This window comes from Manihot esculenta, chromosome 1 (assembly GCF_001659605.2).
Source record: "Manihot esculenta cultivar AM560-2 chromosome 1, M.esculenta_v8, whole genome shotgun sequence".
NCBI classification, from domain to species: domain Eukaryota; kingdom Viridiplantae; phylum Streptophyta; class Magnoliopsida; order Malpighiales; family Euphorbiaceae; genus Manihot; species Manihot esculenta.
This window is the reverse complement of record NC_035161.2, coordinates 22,955,452-22,976,677: the sequence shown is the minus strand read 5'-3', so window position 1 is coordinate 22,976,677 and position 21,226 is coordinate 22,955,452. Positions and strand designations below refer to the sequence as shown.

Here is a 21,226-nt window from a genome sequence, read left to right as displayed (position 1 = left end):
CCACCATACCCTCAGTACCCAATGTATCCACCTCCACCCTACTATCCAAATCCAGCAAACCCTACCTCAGAAAATGTTGTACCACCTCCACCACCTACAGAACCAGCAGCCCCAGTTGCTCAACCACCTAGACCTAGCTCAGCCAGTGGGAGCAAGGTTAAGATGACAGATTATATGAAGCTGGGTGCTCCCCAGTTTGAAACCGGTAATGATCCGTTCGTGTACTTGGAGCGGGTCAAGGCAATTACAGATGAGATAGGGGCGGATGACAGTAGAGCCATTCAGATGGCCGGGTTCACGCTCAAGTGCAAGAAGGCACGGGAGTGGTTCAAGAATTATGTGAACCCGAGAGTGGACAGCATGACTTGGGAAGAGTTTGCAAATGAGTTTGCAGGATGGGCTTTCCCTGATAGTTCAAGGGAATTGAAGATGATAGAATTCGAGCAGTTGAGGCAAACTGATGACATGAGTGTAGATGAATATACAGACAGGTTTATGGAGTTGCTGCCATTTGCAGGGCAAGACCTTAGCACAGACCAGAAGAAGTCGAGGAGGTATATCATGAAGCTTCATCCCAGGTATTCCTCCTTGGTACAGTCAGCAGATAGAGAGAGTTTTCATGCCATAGTAGATATGGCTAGGAGAATGGAAGCTAGTGCCATCATTCAGGGGACAGTTAAGCAGACAGTGGCACAAGCTTCTGGTTCTAAAACTCCGGGTGGGGGAAAGTTAGATCCCTCTACCCTTAGTGCAGCAGCTTCAGGCAGCAAGAGATGGGGTAAACCCAAGGGTAAGAAGAACAAGTTCTGGAGTAAAGTCAAGTCCAGTCTGGGATTTGGGAGTGGCTCAAGCTCTGGTGCGGATAATGCAGTTTGTGCAAGGTGTGGTAAACCACACAGGGGAGTATGTCGGTTTGGGACGAACGCCTGTTTCAGATGTGGTCAGGAGGGGCATATGGCTCGAGATTGTCCAAGAGCAGTCCCAATGGCTCAGTCCCAGCAGACAGCTTCAGGCAGTGTAGCGCAGCCAGCAGCTCCAGCCATGACTCAGGCCAGTGGCAGAGGCAGAGGGAGAGGAGCAGCCTCTTCTTCAGCGGGTTTCAGAGGTGAAGGTCCATCAGCCCCAGCACGGATCTTCACAATGACACAGCAGGAGGCAGACGCATCCAACACCGTGGTGGCAGGTAATCTCGTCATTGGATGTTCGGATGTATATGCTTTGATGGACCCTGGTGCATCTCATTCTTTCATTGCTCCGAGGGCCGTAGAGAGATTGGGATTGATGATCTCTGGGTTAGAGTGTCCTCTCTGGGTCAGTGGACCCAAGTGTGATCCATCAGTGGCAGAGTCAGTCTGTCAGTGTAGTCCAGTTTTTGTTGAGGGGAGATGCATGTCCGCCGACCTTGTGGTTCTAGATTTGACAGACTTTGACGTCATTCTAGGGATGGACTGGTTATCTACCCATGGTGCTACCTTGGACTGCAGGGACAAGGTAGTCAGGTTCAGAGGTCAGGATGGATCAGAGGTTGTCTTCAGAGGAGACAGGAGGGGTACACCTAGAGGTATGATCTCGGCTCTTCAGGCTCGTAGGATGCTTAGGAAGGGATGTCAGGGGTATTTGGCTCATGTGAGAGAGCTTAATAGTCAGGTTAGAGAGCCCGCCTCGGTGCCAGTGGTTAGAGAGTTCTTAGATGTGTTCCCAGACGAGCTGCCAGGTTTACCACCTGCTAGGGAGATAGAGTTCGAGATAGAACTAATGCCTGGAACCCAACCGATCTCTATCCCTCCCTACAGGATGGCGCCAGCAGAATTGAAAGAGCTGAAGGAGCAGTTACAGGAGCTGGTAGACAAGGGCTTCATCCGACCGAGTACCTCACCCTGGGGTGCTCCGGTTTTGTTCGTGAGAAAGAAGGATGGATCCCTTAGACTTTGTATCGACTACAGGCAGTTGAACAAAGTCACTACCAAGAATAAGTACCCATTGCCAAGGATCGACGATCTATTCGACCAGCTAGCAGGAGCGGGTTGTTTCTCCAAAATAGATCTGAGATCGGGGTACCACCAGTTGAGGATCAGGGAAGAGGACGTTCCAAAGACGGCTTTCAGGACCAGATATGGGCATTTTGAGTTCCTTGTGATGCCGTTCGGGTTAACTAACGCCCCTGCAGCATTCATGGACCTCATGAATAGAGTGTTTAGCCAATACCTGGATCACTTCGTTATTGTCTTCATAGATGATATCTTGGTGTATTCCAGGAATGCAGAGGAGCATGCCCATCATCTGAGGTTGGTTCTACAGACCTTGAGGGAACATGGCTTGTATGCCAAGTTCTCAAAGTGTGAGTTCTGGCTAAGGAGCATTTCGTTCTTGGGGCATGTAGTGTCAGAGAATGGTATAGAGGTAGACCCCAAGAAGACAGAGACTGTGGCTAACTGGCCTAGACCCACTTCAGTGACAGAGGTCAGGAGCTTCTTGGGTTTGGCAGGTTACTACAGGAGGTTCGTTCAGGACTTCTCAAAGATAGCAGCTCCTCTAACCAGACTAACCAGGAAGAATCAGAAGTTTCTGTGGACCGACCAGTGCGAGGAGAGTTTTGAAGAGCTTAAGAAGAGGTTGACTTCAGCACCAGTTTTAGCTCTGCCATCTAGTGGAGAGGACTTTACAGTCTTTTGTGATGCGTCCCGTGTGGGACTGGGTTGTGTGCTTATGCAGAATGAGAGGGTGATTGCTTATGCTTCTAGGCAGCTAAAGAAGCATGAGTTGAATTACCCCACGCATGACCTTGAGATGGCAGCAGTAATCTTTGCACTCAAGATGTGGAGGCATTACCTCTATGGGGTAAAATGTGAGATCTTCACCGATCATAAAAGCCTGCAGTACATCCTGAGTCAAAGAGATTTGAATTTGAGACAGAGGAGATGGGTAGAGTTGCTGAGTGACTATGATTGCAAGATTCAGTATCATCCGGGTAAGGCGAATGTTGTGGCAGACGCCCTAAGCCGGAAGTCATTAGGCAGTCTATCCCACATCACGGCAGAGAGGAGACCGGTGGTGAAGGAGTTTTACAAGCTCATTGAGGAAGGTCTACAGTTGGAGTTGTCTGGTACAGGTGCCTTGGTTGCTCAGATGAAAGTGACACCCGTGTTTCTGGAGCAGGTGGCTCAGAAACAGCATGAGGACCTAGAGTTGGTAAAGATTGCCAGGACTGTTCAGTCGGGCAAAGGCAGCGAGTTCAGATTTGACAATAAGGGGATCCTCCGCTATGGGAGTCGATTGTGTGTACCAGATGACATTGGGCTAAAAGGGGACATTATGAGAGAGGCTCATAATGCAAGATACAGCGTTCACCCCGGAGCCACCAAGATGTATCAGGATCTAAAGAAGGTTTATTGGTGGCCAGCTATGAAGAGGGAAGTGGCACAGTTTGTGTCAGCCTGCGAAGTATGTCAGAGGGTGAAGCTGGAACATCAGAAGCCGGCTGGAATGCTTAACCCGCTACCTATTCCAGAGTGGAAATGGGAAAATATAGCTATGGACTTCGTAGTGGGGTTACCGGCGACGTCCAACAGATTGGACTCCATATGGGTGATTGTGGACAGACTCACCAAATCTGCTCACTTTATCCCTGTCAGGAGTGGCTATTCTGTGGACAAGTTGGCGCAGGTGTACGTTGATGAGATAGTCAGACTGCATGGGGTTCCTGTTTCTATAGTGTCAGATAGAGGGCCCCAGTTCACCTCCAGGTTTTGGCGGAGTCTGCAGAATGCCATGGGTACTAGGTTGGATTTCAGTACTGCCTTCCATCCACAGACAGACGGACAGTCAGAGAGGACCATCCAGACCATAGAAGATATGCTCAGAATGTGTGTGCTGGACTTTGGCGGTTCTTGGAGGCAGCATCTACCTTTGGTGGAGTTTGCCTACAATAACAGCCATCATGCTAGCATCGGGATGGCTCCATATGAAGCTTTATATGGAAGGAAGTGCAGATCACCTGTTTGCTGGGAAGAGGTAGGAGAGAGGTCCTTAGCAGGACCCGAGCTAGTAGAGATCACCAGCAGGGTGGTGCCCATGATTAGAGAAAGAATCAAGACAGCTGCAAGCAGACAGAAGAGTTATGCAGACATCCGCAGAAGACTAGTAGAGTTTCAGGAGGGGGATCTGGTATTGCTCAGGGTGTCTCCAATGAAAGGAGTGGTTCGGTTCGGGAAGAAAGGTAAGCTGGCTCCGCGGTACATCGGACCCTTTGAGGTCTTGCAAAAGATTGGGAATGTATCGTACAAGCTGGATTTACCTGCTTCTATGGAGAGAATCCATCCGGTTTTCCATGTTTCTATGATTGAGGAAATTCATGTCAGATCCGAGCAAGGTTCTTAGTGAGCCTGATGTGGAGATCCAAGAGGATCTCACCTATGTTGAGCAGCCAGTACGGATCTTAGACACCCAGATCAGAAAGCTAAGGAACAAGGAAATCCCGATGGTGAAAGTCCTTTGGAACCACCACAATATTGAAGAATGCACTTGGGAGACACGGGAGTCCATGCTCCAGCAATACCCCCATCTGTTTTGAGGCGAGTGTTAGTTGTTCTATGTGTTGCATGTATGATATATTGTATGCTATGTTGTATGTTATGATTGATGCCTTGCTCTGTATGTTAGTTGAGGAACATTCGGGGACGAATGTTCTTAAGGGGGGGAGAATGTAATACCCGGCTAGACTCCGGTATCGGAATTCCTACCGTCCGGTGGAATCTCGGATGTCGGAGACCTCTAGAAGGGTAGAATCATGTTTTTATGAAATGTTTTTATGTTTTGAATGATTTTAAGTGTGAATTAAATGAGTTTTTGCATGAAAATAGCATTGGAGGAAAAACCAGGTTCGGCCGCCGAAAGTCAAGTTCGGCCGCCGAACATGCATGCGTTTTGGAGGCACGTTAGGCCCCCGAAAGCATGAGTTAGGGAAGTTCATGTTCGGCCGCCGAAAGTCAAGTTCGGCCGCCGAACATTGCATGGATACGGAGGCACATTCGGCCCCCGAACGTGGCCTGGCCAGCCACCTATAAAAAGGGGACTTAGCCGAAATGGGCGAGCTTTCTCCCATTTTCGGCCACAGCGAGCTTCCGGCCTTCCTCTTGCAAATCTAGTGTTCTTCCTCCAACTCTCTTCCATTTTTCTTGAGTTTTAAGCTTGCATTGAAAGTTTTGAGCATTTAAACCAAGTTCTGGAGCTTTGGGAACTCAGGAGCTCACTTTCGTGGATCTCCAAGTTTAGGTCGTCTCCCTCTCGATCTTCAAGAGGTAAGAGCCGATCTTAAGCTCCTTATGAGTTTTAAATAAGTTTTTTTGCAAGATCTATGGGTAGAAATGCATGTTAGGTTATATGTTGATGTTATGGGTATATATTGATGTTTTGAACAATGTAGCTTGTTTGTGTGTGATTGAAGTGTTGTAGATGGGGTATATGTATGTTTGAGGCCCCTAGGAACTTGTATGCATGTTTTGGTTGAGATATATGCATGATTTATGGTTTTGGGAGGCAGGAGGTTCATTTGAACCAAGTTTCTGCCCGTTTGGCAGAAACCAGGTTCGGCAGCCGAAGGGAGTTTCGGCCGCCGAACCCCTTTTGTGGAGGCAGCATTCGGCTGCCGAAGGTGCCCCCGAAAAGAGACTTTCGTCTCTGTCTGGGACTTTCGGCCGCCGAAGGTGCCGCCGAACCTGCCTGAGTTTCGTCTCTGTCCAGGACTTTCGGCCGCCGAAGGTGCCGCCGAAAGTGCCCTGTTCAGCCATTTCATGCATATCTCTATGTGATATTTTCATGATGTTTTAGGGGTTTTTGGGGAGTATATTAGAGTTGTATTTACGTATGTTTGGTCCCTCATTTGAGTCCACCTGTGTAGGTTCGGACCCGAGGAACCGAGGACCCCAGCAGTGAGTTCAGCTGCTTCGGTGTTGTCAGAGTCAGCCAGAGGTGAGTGGAACTAAACTTAATCTTTTAAATTAAATGTTTTATCATGTATCATGCATCATGATTATGCAATAGGATGATTGCATTAGTTTTCACGAATATGTCGCATTGCATCTATTGTTGTTGATGTGGGTGAATGTTGGATGACCCAATTAGTCCATGACAGGAAGACCAGGACCCCATTCTACGGCCTGGCACGGAAATGAAAGACCAGGACCCCATTCTACGGCCTGGCACGATTGTGGACTCGAAGACCAGGAGCCTAGAGGAGGCCCTGGGATAATGGTAAGTAATGTATGTATGACAGGAAGACCAGGACCCCATGCTACGGCCTGGCACTATGTTAGCTTGGACTAATTGGTGACAAGTTCACCCAACCCTTATGTGGATTGTTTGTGTTATGATGCATTCCATTTGAGCATAGTGTTAATGTATTTTACTAGCTCTACTCACTGGGCTTTTAGCTCACCCCTCTCCCTTTTCCCCCAGGCTTACAGGTACAGGATTTAGTACGGGAGTCCGGATAAAGTAAAGAAGTCATGCCTATGTAATAGTTAGCAATGGACATGATCAAATTGTAATGTAAAAGTACAGTATAGTTATGTAATGAGTTTTATGGATGTTAGTGTGTGCTTGACCATAGAATGTTGTATCCCTTTTTATACATGATCTTAGAGACTTTGTTGATGTTTATGTAAACCAACTCAACAGATGTATGTTACCCATTGAGGGCACAGATGAGATCCCACGGAGGGATCAAAGTTATGTTAATGTTATGCACAGGTTGAGTTTGGTTGATGTTCAAAGGAAAGAAAAGTTTTGATTTTTATGCGTATTGTTGATCATGTATGGGATTATACAGGTTTACAGGTTTTATGTCAGGCTTGCTACGGGTCCCGGCGGCCTTAAGTCGACTCGGATCCTAGCGCCGGTAGCGGTCCGATTTTCGGGTCGTTACACTACGGGTCCCGGCGGCCTTAAGCCGATCTGGATCCTAGTGCCGAGCAGTTTGGAGCCGTTACAGAGGGGTATCGGTTTCCGGGCTGTTACACAGTTAGCATCACTGTACCCTTCTAATACAGCAGGAAATTCATTATATAAGATATCATTGTTCATGGTACCTCTCAAATATTTCATTAGTCTAACTAATGCAGCTCAATGATCAGCATAACCTATTGATCAAGCATAATTTAGCCACATTTTTATGATCTTTATTATTGTTTATTTACACATTATTTAGCTTAATTTATGATTTTTACCTTGTTTTTACAGAAAAGGAAGAAATTGAAAAAATGGAAAAAAGTGCAGAAAATGACAGAAAAGTGATTGGGTCAGTGATTTGCCCAAATCAAGCTGAAGCAGAAACCTGGAGGCAACAGACAGAAGTGATTGGGTCAGTGATTTTGCCCAAATCACTCGTAGAAACTGGTCAAATCACTCGCAGAGACAGAGACAGAAACTGGACTGAATCCCAGAGAACGATTTGCCCAGATTGGGCAAGTGATTTGCCCAAATCACTCGCAGAAACTGCTCAAATCACCTTGACAGCAGAAATTGACAGCAGAGGCGGGAAAACAGCAGGGAACTAAAATTCGAATTTTCAGAAGTCCAAATCCAACTCAATCACTACCAACACAATTCCAAGAGCCACGAAAGAGCTTCTCACCTAAGGAATTCCAGTTGCAATTAAACTCAACATCAAAAGAGGAATCACAAGCCAAATTAAAAAGGGATTTCAAAACCCTAGAAGGATGGAATTCTTCAGCTATAAAAGAGCAACCTCCAAACCAACAAGGGGCATCTTCTGATCAGCTACTCAGCATCTACTCCCCTCGCCAGAAACTCTGCAGCTTCTTTCTTTCCTTTCTTTTCATCTTTTGTGTATTTAGTCCATCATGAGTAGGTAATTTCTTTCTTTTCTAGTTAAACTTGAGGAAATTCAGTTTTGTGATGAATTGGGAGATTTAAAACTCCATTGTTAAACTCTTATTTACTTTGCTTTTAGAATCAATAAGGGCCCATTGCTTTTAAATTGCTTAAGTAATATTGTTTGAATGATTTAGGTCCGTAATTGCTTAGGTTGTTCAAATACACATTTAATCAAATTGCATAATCTAAACTTGACCACGCGGTTGGTAAGGATAGAATTGGGTTTCTCTAAGTCTTAATGCAGTCAGCAGTTATTCGATGCTACAATGCCCCAAGGACGTTCCTTGGCAACTTGTTGATTAGTGTTTGATTAGCGAACGTTTCCTAATCAAACTAGAACTAAGGAGGAATTTGGTTGTGAGAAGCGTCTTCCATAACCAAAACCAATTTATTGAAATAAAATAGGAGTCCTGAATAATCAATGATCAATTCTGAACAAACTGAATAGATTCATACTTCAACTAGAATCATTTTCCCATTGAAATTCTCATCTCTTTAAATTATTGCTTTCTTTTGCTATTTAATTTTAATCATCAAATCAAAACCCCCCTCTTTTATTTATTTTCTATTCACCTAGTTATTATTAGGAAAATCTTTGGTGTCAACTCCCTGTGGTTCGACCCTATTGCCACTATCTACAAATTTATTTGTTGATTGATAATAGGTTTATTTTTTACGGCTTCGACAACCGCTTATCAAAAATTGGCGCCGTTGCCGGGGAATTGATTTAAACTAACGTATTTTCCCTTTATGACCAGGTCTGGCCGTAAAGACACTCTTCTTTACGACCCTGAAATTGAAAATACTGCCAAGAGCTTAAGGAAGCAAGCTAACTTGAGGAACCAAGCCTCAAAAGCATCTTCATCAGCAACGCCATCTCACAGATCACCTACTGCCCCTACTGCAGAAATTTTTGCACCAGCAGAAACTTCCATCACCGCACCAGCTACTGCTGTATTTACACCAGAAACTGAATTTCTGGCTATGGCAGAAAATCGAGCAATGGCACAACAACCTGCTGTCCGTGAAGAAGCTGAAATTCAAGCTAGGAACCTGCCTGTCCCTGTCTACGCACCACAGCCACAGCCACGGGAAAGAACTCTCGGAGAGCTAGCTGAACCAGCAGGAGACCTAGTACCCTTATGCATTGAATATCCCCCTTTGACAGCACCATTTGAGTTAAAGACAGGCCTAATCCATCTCCTTCCCAAATTTAGAGGCCTAGAAAATGAGGATCCTTACAAGCACTTGAAGGAATTCCACATTGTGTGCTCCACCATGAGACCTCAAGGTATTCCCGAAGAGGATGTCAAGCTTAGAGCCTTCCCTTTTTCCCTTGATGACTATGCCAAGGAATGGCTATTCTACTTACCACCCGGATCCATCACATCATGGGCTGGTATGGTGAGAGCATTCTTAAGAAAATTCTTTCCTACCTCAAAAGCCATAGGCATCCGTCGAGAGATAAGTGGCATAAGGCAAAAGCACTCTGAAGGCTTGTATGAGTACTGGGAGAGGTTCAAAAGGTTGTGCACAAGCTGCCCTCAGCATGATATTTCTGACCAATCTCTCATTGAGTACTTCTATGGAGGTCTGCTACCCTCAGAGAGAAAATTTATTGATGCAGCTTGTGGAGGATCAATTGAAAGAAAATCACCTCGAGAGATGAGGGAATTGATTTCCACCATGGCTGCAGCTTCTCAGCAATTTGGAGACCAAGAGCTGCCACCAAGGAGTATAAATGAGGTGAGTACATCCATTTTAGCATCCCAAATTTCTGATCTCACCGATGCTGTCCGTAGCCTTGTTGTGGGTCAAACCCAACAAGTTCAGCAAATTCAACAGTCCAAGCCATGTGGAATATGTGCCAACAACCACCCAACTGATCTATGTCCATCCCTTCAAGAGGAGGACCAACAAGTCAATGCTGTTGGAGGGTTCAATGGGCAAAGAAGGTATGATCCCTATGCAAATACTTATAATCCAGGTTGGAGGGACCATCCAAATTTCAGCTATGCAAGGGGAAATCAATATCCAAGCTACCAGCAAAGGAATCAAGCTCAAGCTGCACCCCAGAACTCCAAAGCACCTCTTGAAGAGATTGTGCAGAATTTAGCCAATACTGTGCAAAGTCTTGAGAAGCAAGTGAGTCAAATGGCCTCCTCAATGAGCAAATATGAGTCCCAAGGGAAGCTACCCTCCCAAACTGAGATAAACCCAAGGCAAAATGCTAGTGCCATCACATTGAGGAGTGGAAAGGAGTTGCAAGACCAAGGGGTTGAAAAATTGCAAAAACAGGCTATGGAGGAAAATCTGCCAGAAAGTGATCAGGGCAGTCGATTTGCCCAAATCACTGACCCAATCGCTAGGCAGACTGAGCTGTCCAGCAGTGATTTGCCCAAATCACCAGGCAATTTGCCCAAATCAACAGATCAGGCAGAATCCAGTCGAGGGCAGAAACAGCAACCAGCAGAGAAATTCAAGGTACCTCCTCCCTTTCCAAAGAGATTTGCAAGATCTCAAAAAGAAAAAGAGGAGAAAGAGATACTTGAGACACTCCGTAAGGTGGAAATCAATATACCTCTACTTGATGCTATCAAACAAATACCAAGGTATGCTAAATTTCTCAAAGTGCTATGCACCAATAGGAGGAAACTTGCTGAACATGAAAAGGTAAGTGTGGGGGAGTGTGTCTCAACTGTCATTCAAAGGAAACTTCCCACCAAATGCAAGGATAGAGGAATGTTTGCCATTTCATGCAAAATAGGCAACATAGGGATAAAGAAGGCCATGTGCGACCTTGGGGCATCAATCAATGTTATGCCACTTTCCATCTTTAACTTGTTGAATGCAGGTACACTCAAAGGCACCAGCATAGTAATCCAATTGGCCGACCGATCGGTTGTTTACCCCAAGGGAGTCCTAGAAGATGTGTTGGTACAAGTTGACCAACTAGTCTTCCCAGCAGATTTTTATGTGATTGACATGGAGGAGGATAAGGGCAACATCACGTCTGACATCTTACTTGGGAGACCATTTTTGAGCACAGCAAGAACCAAAATTGATGTGCATGATGGCACATTGACCATGGAGTTTGAAGTGGAAGTTATCAAATTTAATGTTTATGATACCATGAAATTCCCCAATGATGTTTCTCCTGTTTATGGCCTTGATGTTATTGATGATTTAAGTCAAGAAATTTTTGATTTTGATCAAGAAAACTTACTTTATGAAGGTCTTTGCAGGAGAGAAGAAGTGGACAGCAACACCAATACAGACTAGATGGAGTACTGTTCACAGCTGGTGGCGGATGATTTGCCCAAATCACTAAACGATCTGCCCAAATCACTGGAGCAGACAGACTTGACAGAGAGTGATTTGCCCAGATCACCGGATGATTTGCCCAAATCACCTAAGCAAACAGACCCCGTCTCGCCCAAGTCACTGGAGCAGACAGACTTGACAGATAGTGATTTGCCCAGATCACCAGATGATTTGCCTAAATCAACACCAAATTTGCCCCCATCAGCAAGCAGACAGCAAGCAGAGTCCCAGACAGCAACTGCACCAGATCTGAAGCTCTTGCCCAACCACCTCAAATATGCCTACTTAGGAGCTGGAAATACACTTCCAGTAATTATTTCTAACCAGCTCAGCCAAGAAGAAGAGGAAAAGCTCCTTGATGTGTTGAGGAAGCATAAGAAAGCAATTGGGTGGACCTTGGAGGACATAAAAGGCACCTCAAGACCATTCGGTGGAGGCTCAAGACAGGATGCAGCACATGGAAAGCATGTTGCAGCTGCTGGTTCAACATTTTCTGCCCACAGACCAGCCACGACAGTGATTTGCCCAAATCACTTAGCCTAATCACCCACATCCCAGGCAGTCCCTTTCCTTCTCCTTATTAATTTTTTCATATTTATGTTTAAACATTGAGGATAATGTTTGGGATAGGTGTAGGGGTATTTACTGCTAGGTTATATTTTTGCATTGATTACATTATATTTTTGCTTTCTTTTTTTTTTCATTTTGCATCTTTTTGCCCCATAAATACACACCAAAAATTTTTTCCTTTTTCACACATTTTTTTTCACACACACACACAGAATTTTGACTTAGCTTTTGCTCTACTCAGCATAGATAACAAGGTTAAAAGAGCTTCCTATCTCATGACCCCATTGATTTTCCACCCCTTTAAGTCTAAATTGAATCAATTATAGTGTGCTACCTTCACTTTGAAAGTTCTTTTCTTGAATTGAATCTCTAAATTTGCATTGGTCAAGGGAAATAAAAATATAAATACATGCAAATAAAAAGTTAGTGTAACTCCCTATGAGGTGATTTGTCCAAACTGTCATGAAAAAAAAAAAAAAAACTAGCACAAAGCACAAATCATAAACCTGTTCCAATGGCCAAATAAGCTATGAACAGAGCTAGTAGCCACTTGAACAAGTGACTAATTGAGTAACCGGGGGTAGGTATCACCAATATGCACCTTCGCATAAAAAGGTTAGTGACTTTTTCAGGCAAGAATAAAAAAAAGTGCTGCTGAATAAAATAAAATAAAATGCTCAAAGAAGGGCAAGTCACTCTTAGAGGTTGCATTGAGCTTATACAAAGAGAATAAGCATGAATGAATCAAAAACCTTTCCTTTGACCATGATAGGTAAGGGGAAACAAGGAAAAGAGAAGAACAACCTTGGTGCATGTATTCTATACTGTGATACTTCAATTTAGGAGTCTAGGGGGGCTGATTAAGTGGTACTTAGGCTCAAAAGAAAAATGAGCTTGATTGACTAAGTTATTTGTTGCTTGAGGACAAGCAAAAAGCTAGGTGTGGGGGTATTTGATCAAGCATAATTTAGCCACATTTTTATGATCTTTATTATTGTTTATTTACACATTATTTAGCTTAATTTATGGTTTTTACCTTGTTTTTACAGAAAAGGAAGAAATTGAAAAAATGGAAAACAAGTGCAGAAAATGACAGAAAAGTGATTGGGTCAGTGATTTGCCCAAATCACTGCCCAAATCAAGCTGAAGCAGAAACCTGGAGGCAACATGCAGAAGTGATTGGGTCAGTGATTTGCCCAAATCACTCGTAGAAACTGATCAAATCACTCGCAGAGACAGAGACAGAAACTGGACTGAATCCCAGAGAACGATTTGCCCAGATTGGGCAAGTGATTTGCCCAAATCACTCGCAGAAACTGCTCAAATCACCTTGACAGCAGAAATTGACAGCAGAGGCGGGAAAACAGCAGGGAACCAAAATTCGAATTTTCAGAAGTCCAAATCCAACTCAATCACTACCAACACAATTCCAAGAGCCACGAAAGAGCTTCTCACCTAAGGAATTCCAGTTGCAATTAAACTCAACATCAAAAGAGGAATCACAAGCCAAATTAAAAAGGGATTTCAAAACCCTAGAAGGATGGAATTCTTCAGCTATAAAAGAGCAACCTCCAAACCAGCAAGGGACATCTTCTGATCAGCTACTCAACATCTTCTCCCCTCGCCAGAAACTCTGCAGCTTCTTTCTTTCCTTTCTTTTCATCTTTTGTGTATTTAGTCCACCATGAGTGGCTAATTTCTTTCTTTTCTAGTTGAACTTGAGGAAATTCAGTTTTGTGATGAATTGGGAGATTTAAAACTCCATTGTTAAACTCTTATTTACTTTCAATATTTATGCAATTTGAGCTTTCCATAATTATTACTTTGCTTTTAGAATCAATAAGGGCCCATTGCTTTTAAATTGCTTAAGTAATATTGTTTGAATGATTTAGGTCCGTAATTGCTTAGGTTGTTCAAATACACATTTAATCAAATTGCATAATCTAAACTTGACCACGCGGTTGGCAAGGATAGAATTGGGTTTCTCTAAGTCTTAATGCAGTCAGCAGTTGTTCGATGCTACAATGCCCCAAGGATGTTCCTTGGCAACTTGTTGATTAGTGTTTGATTAGCGAACATTTCTTAATCAAACTAGAACTAAGGAGGAATTTGGTTGTGAGAAGCGTCTTCCATAACCAAAACCAATTTATTGAAATAAAATAGGAGTCCTAAATAATCAATGATCAATTCTGAACAAACTGAATAGATTCATACTTCAACTAGAATCCTTTTCCCATTGAAATTCTCATCTCTTTAAATTATTGATTTCTTTTGCTATTTAATTTTAATCATCAAATCAAAACCCCCCTCTTTTATTTATTTGCTATTCACCTAGTTATTATTAGGAAAATCTTTGGTGTCAACTCCCTGTGGTTCGACCCTATTGCCACTATCTACAAATTTATTTGTTGATTGATAATAGGTTTATTTTTTACGGCTTCGACAACCGCTTATCAACTATGAGCATGCAATCAGAAATTTTTGAACCTATTTTTCATTTCTTAGGATCAGGAAGATTTACTTTAGTAAGACACCCCCACACTTTTAAATACTTTAAGTTAGGTGTATAACCTTTCCAAAGTTCATAGGGTGTTTTATCAGTTTTCTTATAGGGTATCATATTTTGTAGATAACAAGCAGATAATGAAGCTTTCTTGTAGAAACAATAGACATTAAAGAGATCGTTAGAAAGAGTACTGATAATTGTATGCCTATATACCTTATTAGAATAAGCCCAGATTTCATGCAACTTTGGATCAACAACAGGTACAGATCTTGATTCTGTGAGTGCTGAAGCAATGCCATGCATGTCAAGTATTGAAAAAAAATTCTCTCTTGCCATCTTTTAAAATTCTGACCTAAAAAAACCTCAATCTTTGAGATATTAGGAAAAGGTTTGGCATATGGAACAGCAAGCAAAAGAGACCCACAATTTGCAGCAGTAAGAAGCGTGGCGACAGAAAGAACAGTAGAAGCAGAGGCAGTGATAATGTCATTGGAAGTAGGCAGGACAGAAACAGAGGCAGTGACAACATTTGGTTCCATTTGTGTAAAGATAAATTCTTAAAATTGTTGTAAAAATAGGATAAAATAATGAAACATGAGTCGTGTTGAATATTGTCCTTAATGATTTATTTTGCAATCCCCCAGAATTAAACAAGTTCTTCTGGAATTTAATTTTTAGGATCAGGACAACAAGAATTTATCTCTAATTTATAACCCAACAGAAAACACATAATGTCATTGGAAGTAGGCAGGGCAGAAACAGAAGCAGTGACAACATTTGGTTCCATTTGTGTAAAAATAAATTCTTAAAATTGTTGTAAAAATAGGATAAAATAATGAAACATGAGTCGTGTTGAATATTGTCCTTAATGATTTATTTTGTAATCCCCTAGGATTAAACAAGTTCTTCTGGAATTTAATTTTCAGGATCAGGACAACAAGAATTTATCTCTAATTTATAACCCAACAGAAAATACAGAGGAAAGAAAGAATAAAGTAGCAAAAATCGGAGTCTTTATCTTTGTAAAATGTAGGCTATTTATAGTGGAAAAAATGACCGTTATAAGCGGCTATAAAAATTTTAAAATAATATAATAAAATCATAACAGTAAGATTTAATATTAAATTTAAATCTTATAAATAAAATTTTTAACGACCATAAAATCTTCAACGATCATAAAATCTTCAATGACTATAAAATCTTTAATGACCATAAAATCTTCAATGACCATAAAATATCTAATAATTATAAAATCTTTAATAATCATAAAATTTTTATCGACCATAAAATCTTCAACGACCATAAAATCTTTAACGACTATAAAATCTCTAACGATCATAAAATTTTCAATGACCATAAAATTTCTAATAACCATAAAAACTTTTGAAATCTAAACTAATTTTACAACAATAAGAACTTAATTAAAATTGTCTAAAATTTATATGACTTACTTATTAAAGTTCTGAACCATAGTTGTAATTTATTTATTTAATTAGTTAAATAAATAAATACTATTACATTAAAACTCTAGAGTTTAGACATAAAAGGACATGTTATGAGAATCTGTGCTGACTCTTATTAGAAACTCTTTTAAGAGCGTTCAAAATTTATAAGAAATGCAGACAGTTAGCCCTCAAAATCTCCCCCTTCTCAATCCGTTAGAACTGTTCTAAGGTTTTTCAACTGTTATTTTATGTGGATATCGTTAGAGACCGAATATTTAAACGGTTTATAATTTGCGACAATCTAACCAAAATGATCGATATTATATTTTGCTATAAAAAAAATTAAAAATATTTATTTTCTCTTTATTTTTTTTTCATTTAAATGTGATTCATATTATAAAAAAATTGCTAAATCCGATTGAAACACAACTAGACAACCCGGAAAAAGAGAGGAGGGGCGAGGGATGGTGTCATCAGAAACCATGTGTAGGTGGTTAGTTGGTGGATTATCAAGTTCGGTTGAATTTGTGCACGTTAATGCAAGCAAAGCTTCAAGCAGTAGCAAAGGTAGAAGAAACATACAGTAGACAATTGATCACGTTAAATTTTAAAATTAATATAGAAAACAATTTATTATTATAGTTTTACTCCCTTAATAATTAAGAACGCCCACCTTAAATTATATATTTCTAAATATATTGTAACTTAAAGGTAACACTTAGCAAATGAATTTTTTTTTCTCCAATGTAAATATAAAAATAAAGTGGTGTAATTTAAATAGAAAAACAAAAAGTAAAAAAGTTTTACATGAGTTTGTAAAAGTAATAATAACACTCTTTGAAAAAATAAAATAAATAAATGAAAAAAAATATAAAAAGATAAATAATTTTAATAGAATTTAATTTTCTTTGTTTTTATTCACCAATAAAAATCCTAGTTTTTCCATTAGCTTCAATCCTTGCTTAATGCTCTGTGAATAGCCTTGAACATTGGAGGTAAATTCAAATTTTGAGATTTTTGTGGGCATCGTGCTTTCGCTGCATGCAATAAGTTCTTGTTTGGCAAGTGTAAGAAAGCCATTGTTATATTCCGCAAATATGGCTACGGATCGAATGGCAAATAGGGCAGTGTCGGCTAATAACGGTTAGCAGATGTTGGAAGAAGCTCCAAAGAATGATCTCGTTGTTGTCAGTTGACACGCAAGGCATAGCGCGGCCAAGATTGATTAGGACCGAGTCTTAGAGTGTTCCCTTCTTTTGTATCTTAAAAAAATAACACTTACTATTATAACAGTGTAAATATATATTTAAATAATTATAGTTCAATTCCAAGATCGAACTAACGAAAGGAGGACTTTTTCTTGTTTTTTTTTTTCAAAGGACGACTTTTTTTTTGTCAAAGTAGGACTTGTATAGATAGAGAATTGTAAAATCTACAGTGGATCTGAACTCAGAAACTGCGGATCACACCCCAGTAGATTTCAAAGAAAGCAGCTACCCATGTGTTGAATATATAATAAATTAATTAATACAAGGAATGCATGGTGGAAAACGTCAAATGAAAACAATACTTTATCATATCACCAAAGGCACGAATGGCATGACAAGAACCTGAAAATTTAATTATTCATGTAGCTTGAGTTTCCTTATCACATTGCTAAAACTTCATGAATACAACTATATCATCTTCTCTCTTTTCCAATCTTAAGCCACACGCTACCTCAAAAGCTCAAGGGAAAAAAAAATTGAATAAAAAGCTTCCATCCATTTCAAAACAGGTCGAGGAGTTGGGAGATTCAACATCCTCCAACTATTTCTCAATTCACTGCAGAAGCAACTAACTCAGCTGAGGTCAGAGCAATGATCCAAAAATAATTTCCAAATCACGACCACCTCCCAATTTTTGCTAACCTTCTAGCTACACCAAATATAACTGCCTTAGTTAATAGGCCCTGGTCAAGAGTACAAGCAAGGACAATAGCTCCGCCAATCAATAGCAGCCTAGGCATGTTTCCACCCGGTTTCCTGGAAGAAGAGTCCTGGTTCTCAACCTCTGAGGAAGAACTACTAGCACTGCTTTCCAAACATCTCAGGTAGTCTACGCTCACTTTGGTGTTGATCTGAGCCATGAAAGCACAGCGTGAGAGTGGACCTCCATTTGCTCTGTGCTTCTGATATGAACGTAAACCTGGCTCTATCTTCTTCACTGCTCCCCACATACCATGCCGGATTCCAAGCTTTGCAATTTCCGAAGGAATACCCATATCTTCATGATGGAACAGTAGCACCTCACATGCAGTCAGCTGGCCATCCCCTCTTTTTGATTCAACTGGTTCTCAGCCAACAGAAACACATCTTAGTCACATATAGGTTTTCACAATAACAAAATAGCCAACTGTTATCAAAGAGCAAAATGAAAATTTACAATTGAAACAACATAAAAATTACATAAATTACCTGCACGAATGCACCAGCTTGAATAGAACAAATCAACACGTCTTGGTTTGTTACGTCTTGGCACAGAAGAGCAAGGAACACCCTGAAATATAAGAAAAGATCAACCGCTTACTGAACAGAAAATTTGGAAAAACAAAAACCATATAATAGATGAGAACAGTTTAAAAAAATAATAAAAATAAAAACAGCACCCAGTGCAAAAGGGGACCTTACAAGAGTGAGAATAGAATTTCAATTTGTACTAACAGAAACAATTCCCTGTACCTTCAGTAAAACATGTAATTCCATGGGTGCACACAGTTTTGAGCTAAAGGCCTATCATTTATCCAACACAATCGAGGTGTCTTAAGCAATTAATAAGGAAACAACTGGTAAATTGCCTTTCATTAATAATTTATTGCTGCTACTAAAGGAACTTATCAACAAAAAGAAGGCATAAATCTTAATATCTCCATGTGAGCATAGTCATATTACATGAATGAAAATTTATTGCTGCTGCTACAGGAACTTGTCAGCAAAACAAGGCATAAATCTTAGCATCTCTAAGTCTAACTAACTAAGACAGCATAGTCATATTACATCAATCTATATATGAGCCTCAATCAACAGATTTTGAGAATGCTCCAATTAATTCCACCCAATTGTAAAAAAGGCTATAGGTTATCTTTCTCATACCTTTGTAATACAGTAATAAGATCGACCAGATTCCCAAATCCGACGGCCTATGATGTATTCTCTGTCACTGCAAAAAAAGGGAAACTGTGCCAACAAAATCACAAATTTAGAGCACAAGAGGTCACAACCAAAACATTTCATGCAAAAACCAAATGATAGAAAGTAAACTCCCCACCTTGCGTATCCACTGGACTACCATGGTTCCTGTGGTTGGGCACTCCTCCAAAATTGCAGCATGTATAACCATGTCGTCCCACTTCAACCGAAATTCGTCATCCCAGAAGAAATCCCTCACTATTTCAGGAGTAGCATCCTCAAAAACAGTTCTGGTACGATATTGCGTAGGGCCAATCTAGCAAATCGATTAAATAATCGAATTAAGAAAATGAATTCAAAATTCTCGCACTAACCAACTTCAAAGCAAGTTCAAGAATTGATAGCAAAAACCCTGTATCTAAAGAGAAACCTCAGGATCTTTACGCCAAGCTTGATAGCTCATAGTTGGGCTGGAACGATCCATCATCTGAATCCAAGGAGCACCACCATCTTTGTCTTCTACAAGTTTACACAAAATCTCTAAATCATCTTCATTCACTATGCTGGATTTATCCTTTTGCAACTGTGAAGAACTGCCGAGTAGAAGTGAAGAATATATTAAGGAAAAAAGAATACCCATATACGAAATTGAAAATTTATTTATCAAATTTCAAATTCAATACTCCATAGTTAAAATGCATGGTCTTTTAAGCTGTCAAGACACTTAAAAATTTAAGTATATCCCACAAACCTGGAATCATCCCTAATGTCAGGTGGCGCAGAGGAAGAGTCCTTCTGAACTCCATCTTCGGCAGTCCTAGACATGAAACTGGGCAACTGAAACTTCATTGAATTCAAGGTGGTGATCAACGACGATGGCGGTGATGCTACAGCTTTTACAGAGTCCTTTGAGACAGAAGAATCCAACATTGTTCTACCCAAATTGGCCCATTTAGGCTTCCATGCCCATCCTACTAAAACCCCAACAATAACTGCAATCCACAAAGGAATCACAAACATAACGAGCTCAGCCAGGACATCCCCAAAAGTGGGTCTCTTCAAAATCTCCAATAAAATGGACCACAAAGCCATTTAACCCTTATGCGAAAAAAATGAATGTTCAGCAATCCAAATACACCCCAGATAATTAAACCGAGGGAAAACCAGAAAAAAAGAAGGAAAACCCTCGATTGAATCGAAATGATAAGAAGCGTTAAGCACAGCGATTAGTCGAGGGTTTCTAAGAAAAAAAGAGGGACACGAGTCAAAGCAGAGCAGATATACAAAATGGGCCAATAAACAAGGAAGAAGGTGGAGAAGGGAATAATGAGATAAAGATATGGAGGAGCAGAGAGGCTGTAGAAAAATGAAGAAAAAGACAAAGTATAGTTTGATCGTTAAATGGCCATCTACGGATAAGGATTTGGGAGATAAGCGGTAGAGAGACGTTGGCTAAAGATTACCATAGGGTCAGCTGAGAGGATGCTAGCATATGCTTGTTTTTTTTATCGCAGACGGAATGCAACGGTGCCGTTTGAGGTAAATGGAAAGGCAACAAATGGAGATATGAATTTTAACGGGTATATTATTGAAACGATTATTTAGAGCTCAAAGTTAAAAATTTTATTTATAATTATGTTTAAAGGTAAGATTTTCATCAGAATTTTTCATTTTTATTTTTATAAAAAATTTATTATTTAATTTTTATGTTGTAATATGGAGAAATTAATTAATTTTTTAATTTTAAAAATGCATTAAAAAAATTTTAAAATTTTATTAATTATAAATATTAAATATTTTACTATTTAAATTTTATGATATATAAAAATTTAATAGTTGATTTTTTAATTTTATATAAATATATACTATTATTTTATATATTAAAGGCATTTTAAATTTGTATATATTAATTAATAACTAAAATTATAAAGACCCTATTTAATAAATTTTTAAAATTTTATAAATAGTTTAATATATTATTTAAGATTAAAATATTAATTAATATTTTTTTTTAATTATAGAATAAAAAATTTTTCCGTTTTTTGTTTGTTACGCCTTAATTTCTTGGGCATGCCTTTTCTGCTGCGTCTGCATTTGTACACCAACCTCATTGGGAGCGGGTCGCGGATCTGCCAGCATTTAAGTCTGTGCTCTAAAGAATAGATTTAAAAATTCGGCAGGGCATATCAAATATAAATATGAAAAAATATTCCTTTATTTTATAATTTTTATTTTTTTTATTTTTTTTATATATTAAAAAGTATAATCTTATTTATTAATTTTAATTATATTTATTTTAAATATATTAATTTTTATTAAAA

General features: G+C 40.0%; 1 protein-coding gene across 1 annotated transcript; it reads right to left on the bottom strand.

Annotated features, from left to right (window-relative positions):
* Positions 1–17,338: 17,338 nt before the first annotated feature.
* LOC110626876 lies at positions 17,339–20,270 on the bottom strand. The gene is made up of 6 exons (XM_021773045.2): positions 19,657–20,270; positions 19,336–19,498; positions 19,045–19,221; positions 18,870–18,953; positions 18,195–18,276; positions 17,339–18,066 (listed from the first exon to the last, which is right to left on the bottom strand). The coding sequence occupies exons 1-6, from the start codon at positions 19,995–19,997 to the stop codon at positions 17,621–17,623; spliced, it is 1,293 nt and encodes a 430-aa protein (XP_021628737.1). The 5' UTR covers positions 19,998–20,270; the 3' UTR covers positions 17,339–17,620.
* Positions 20,271–21,226: the final 956 nt, after the last annotated feature.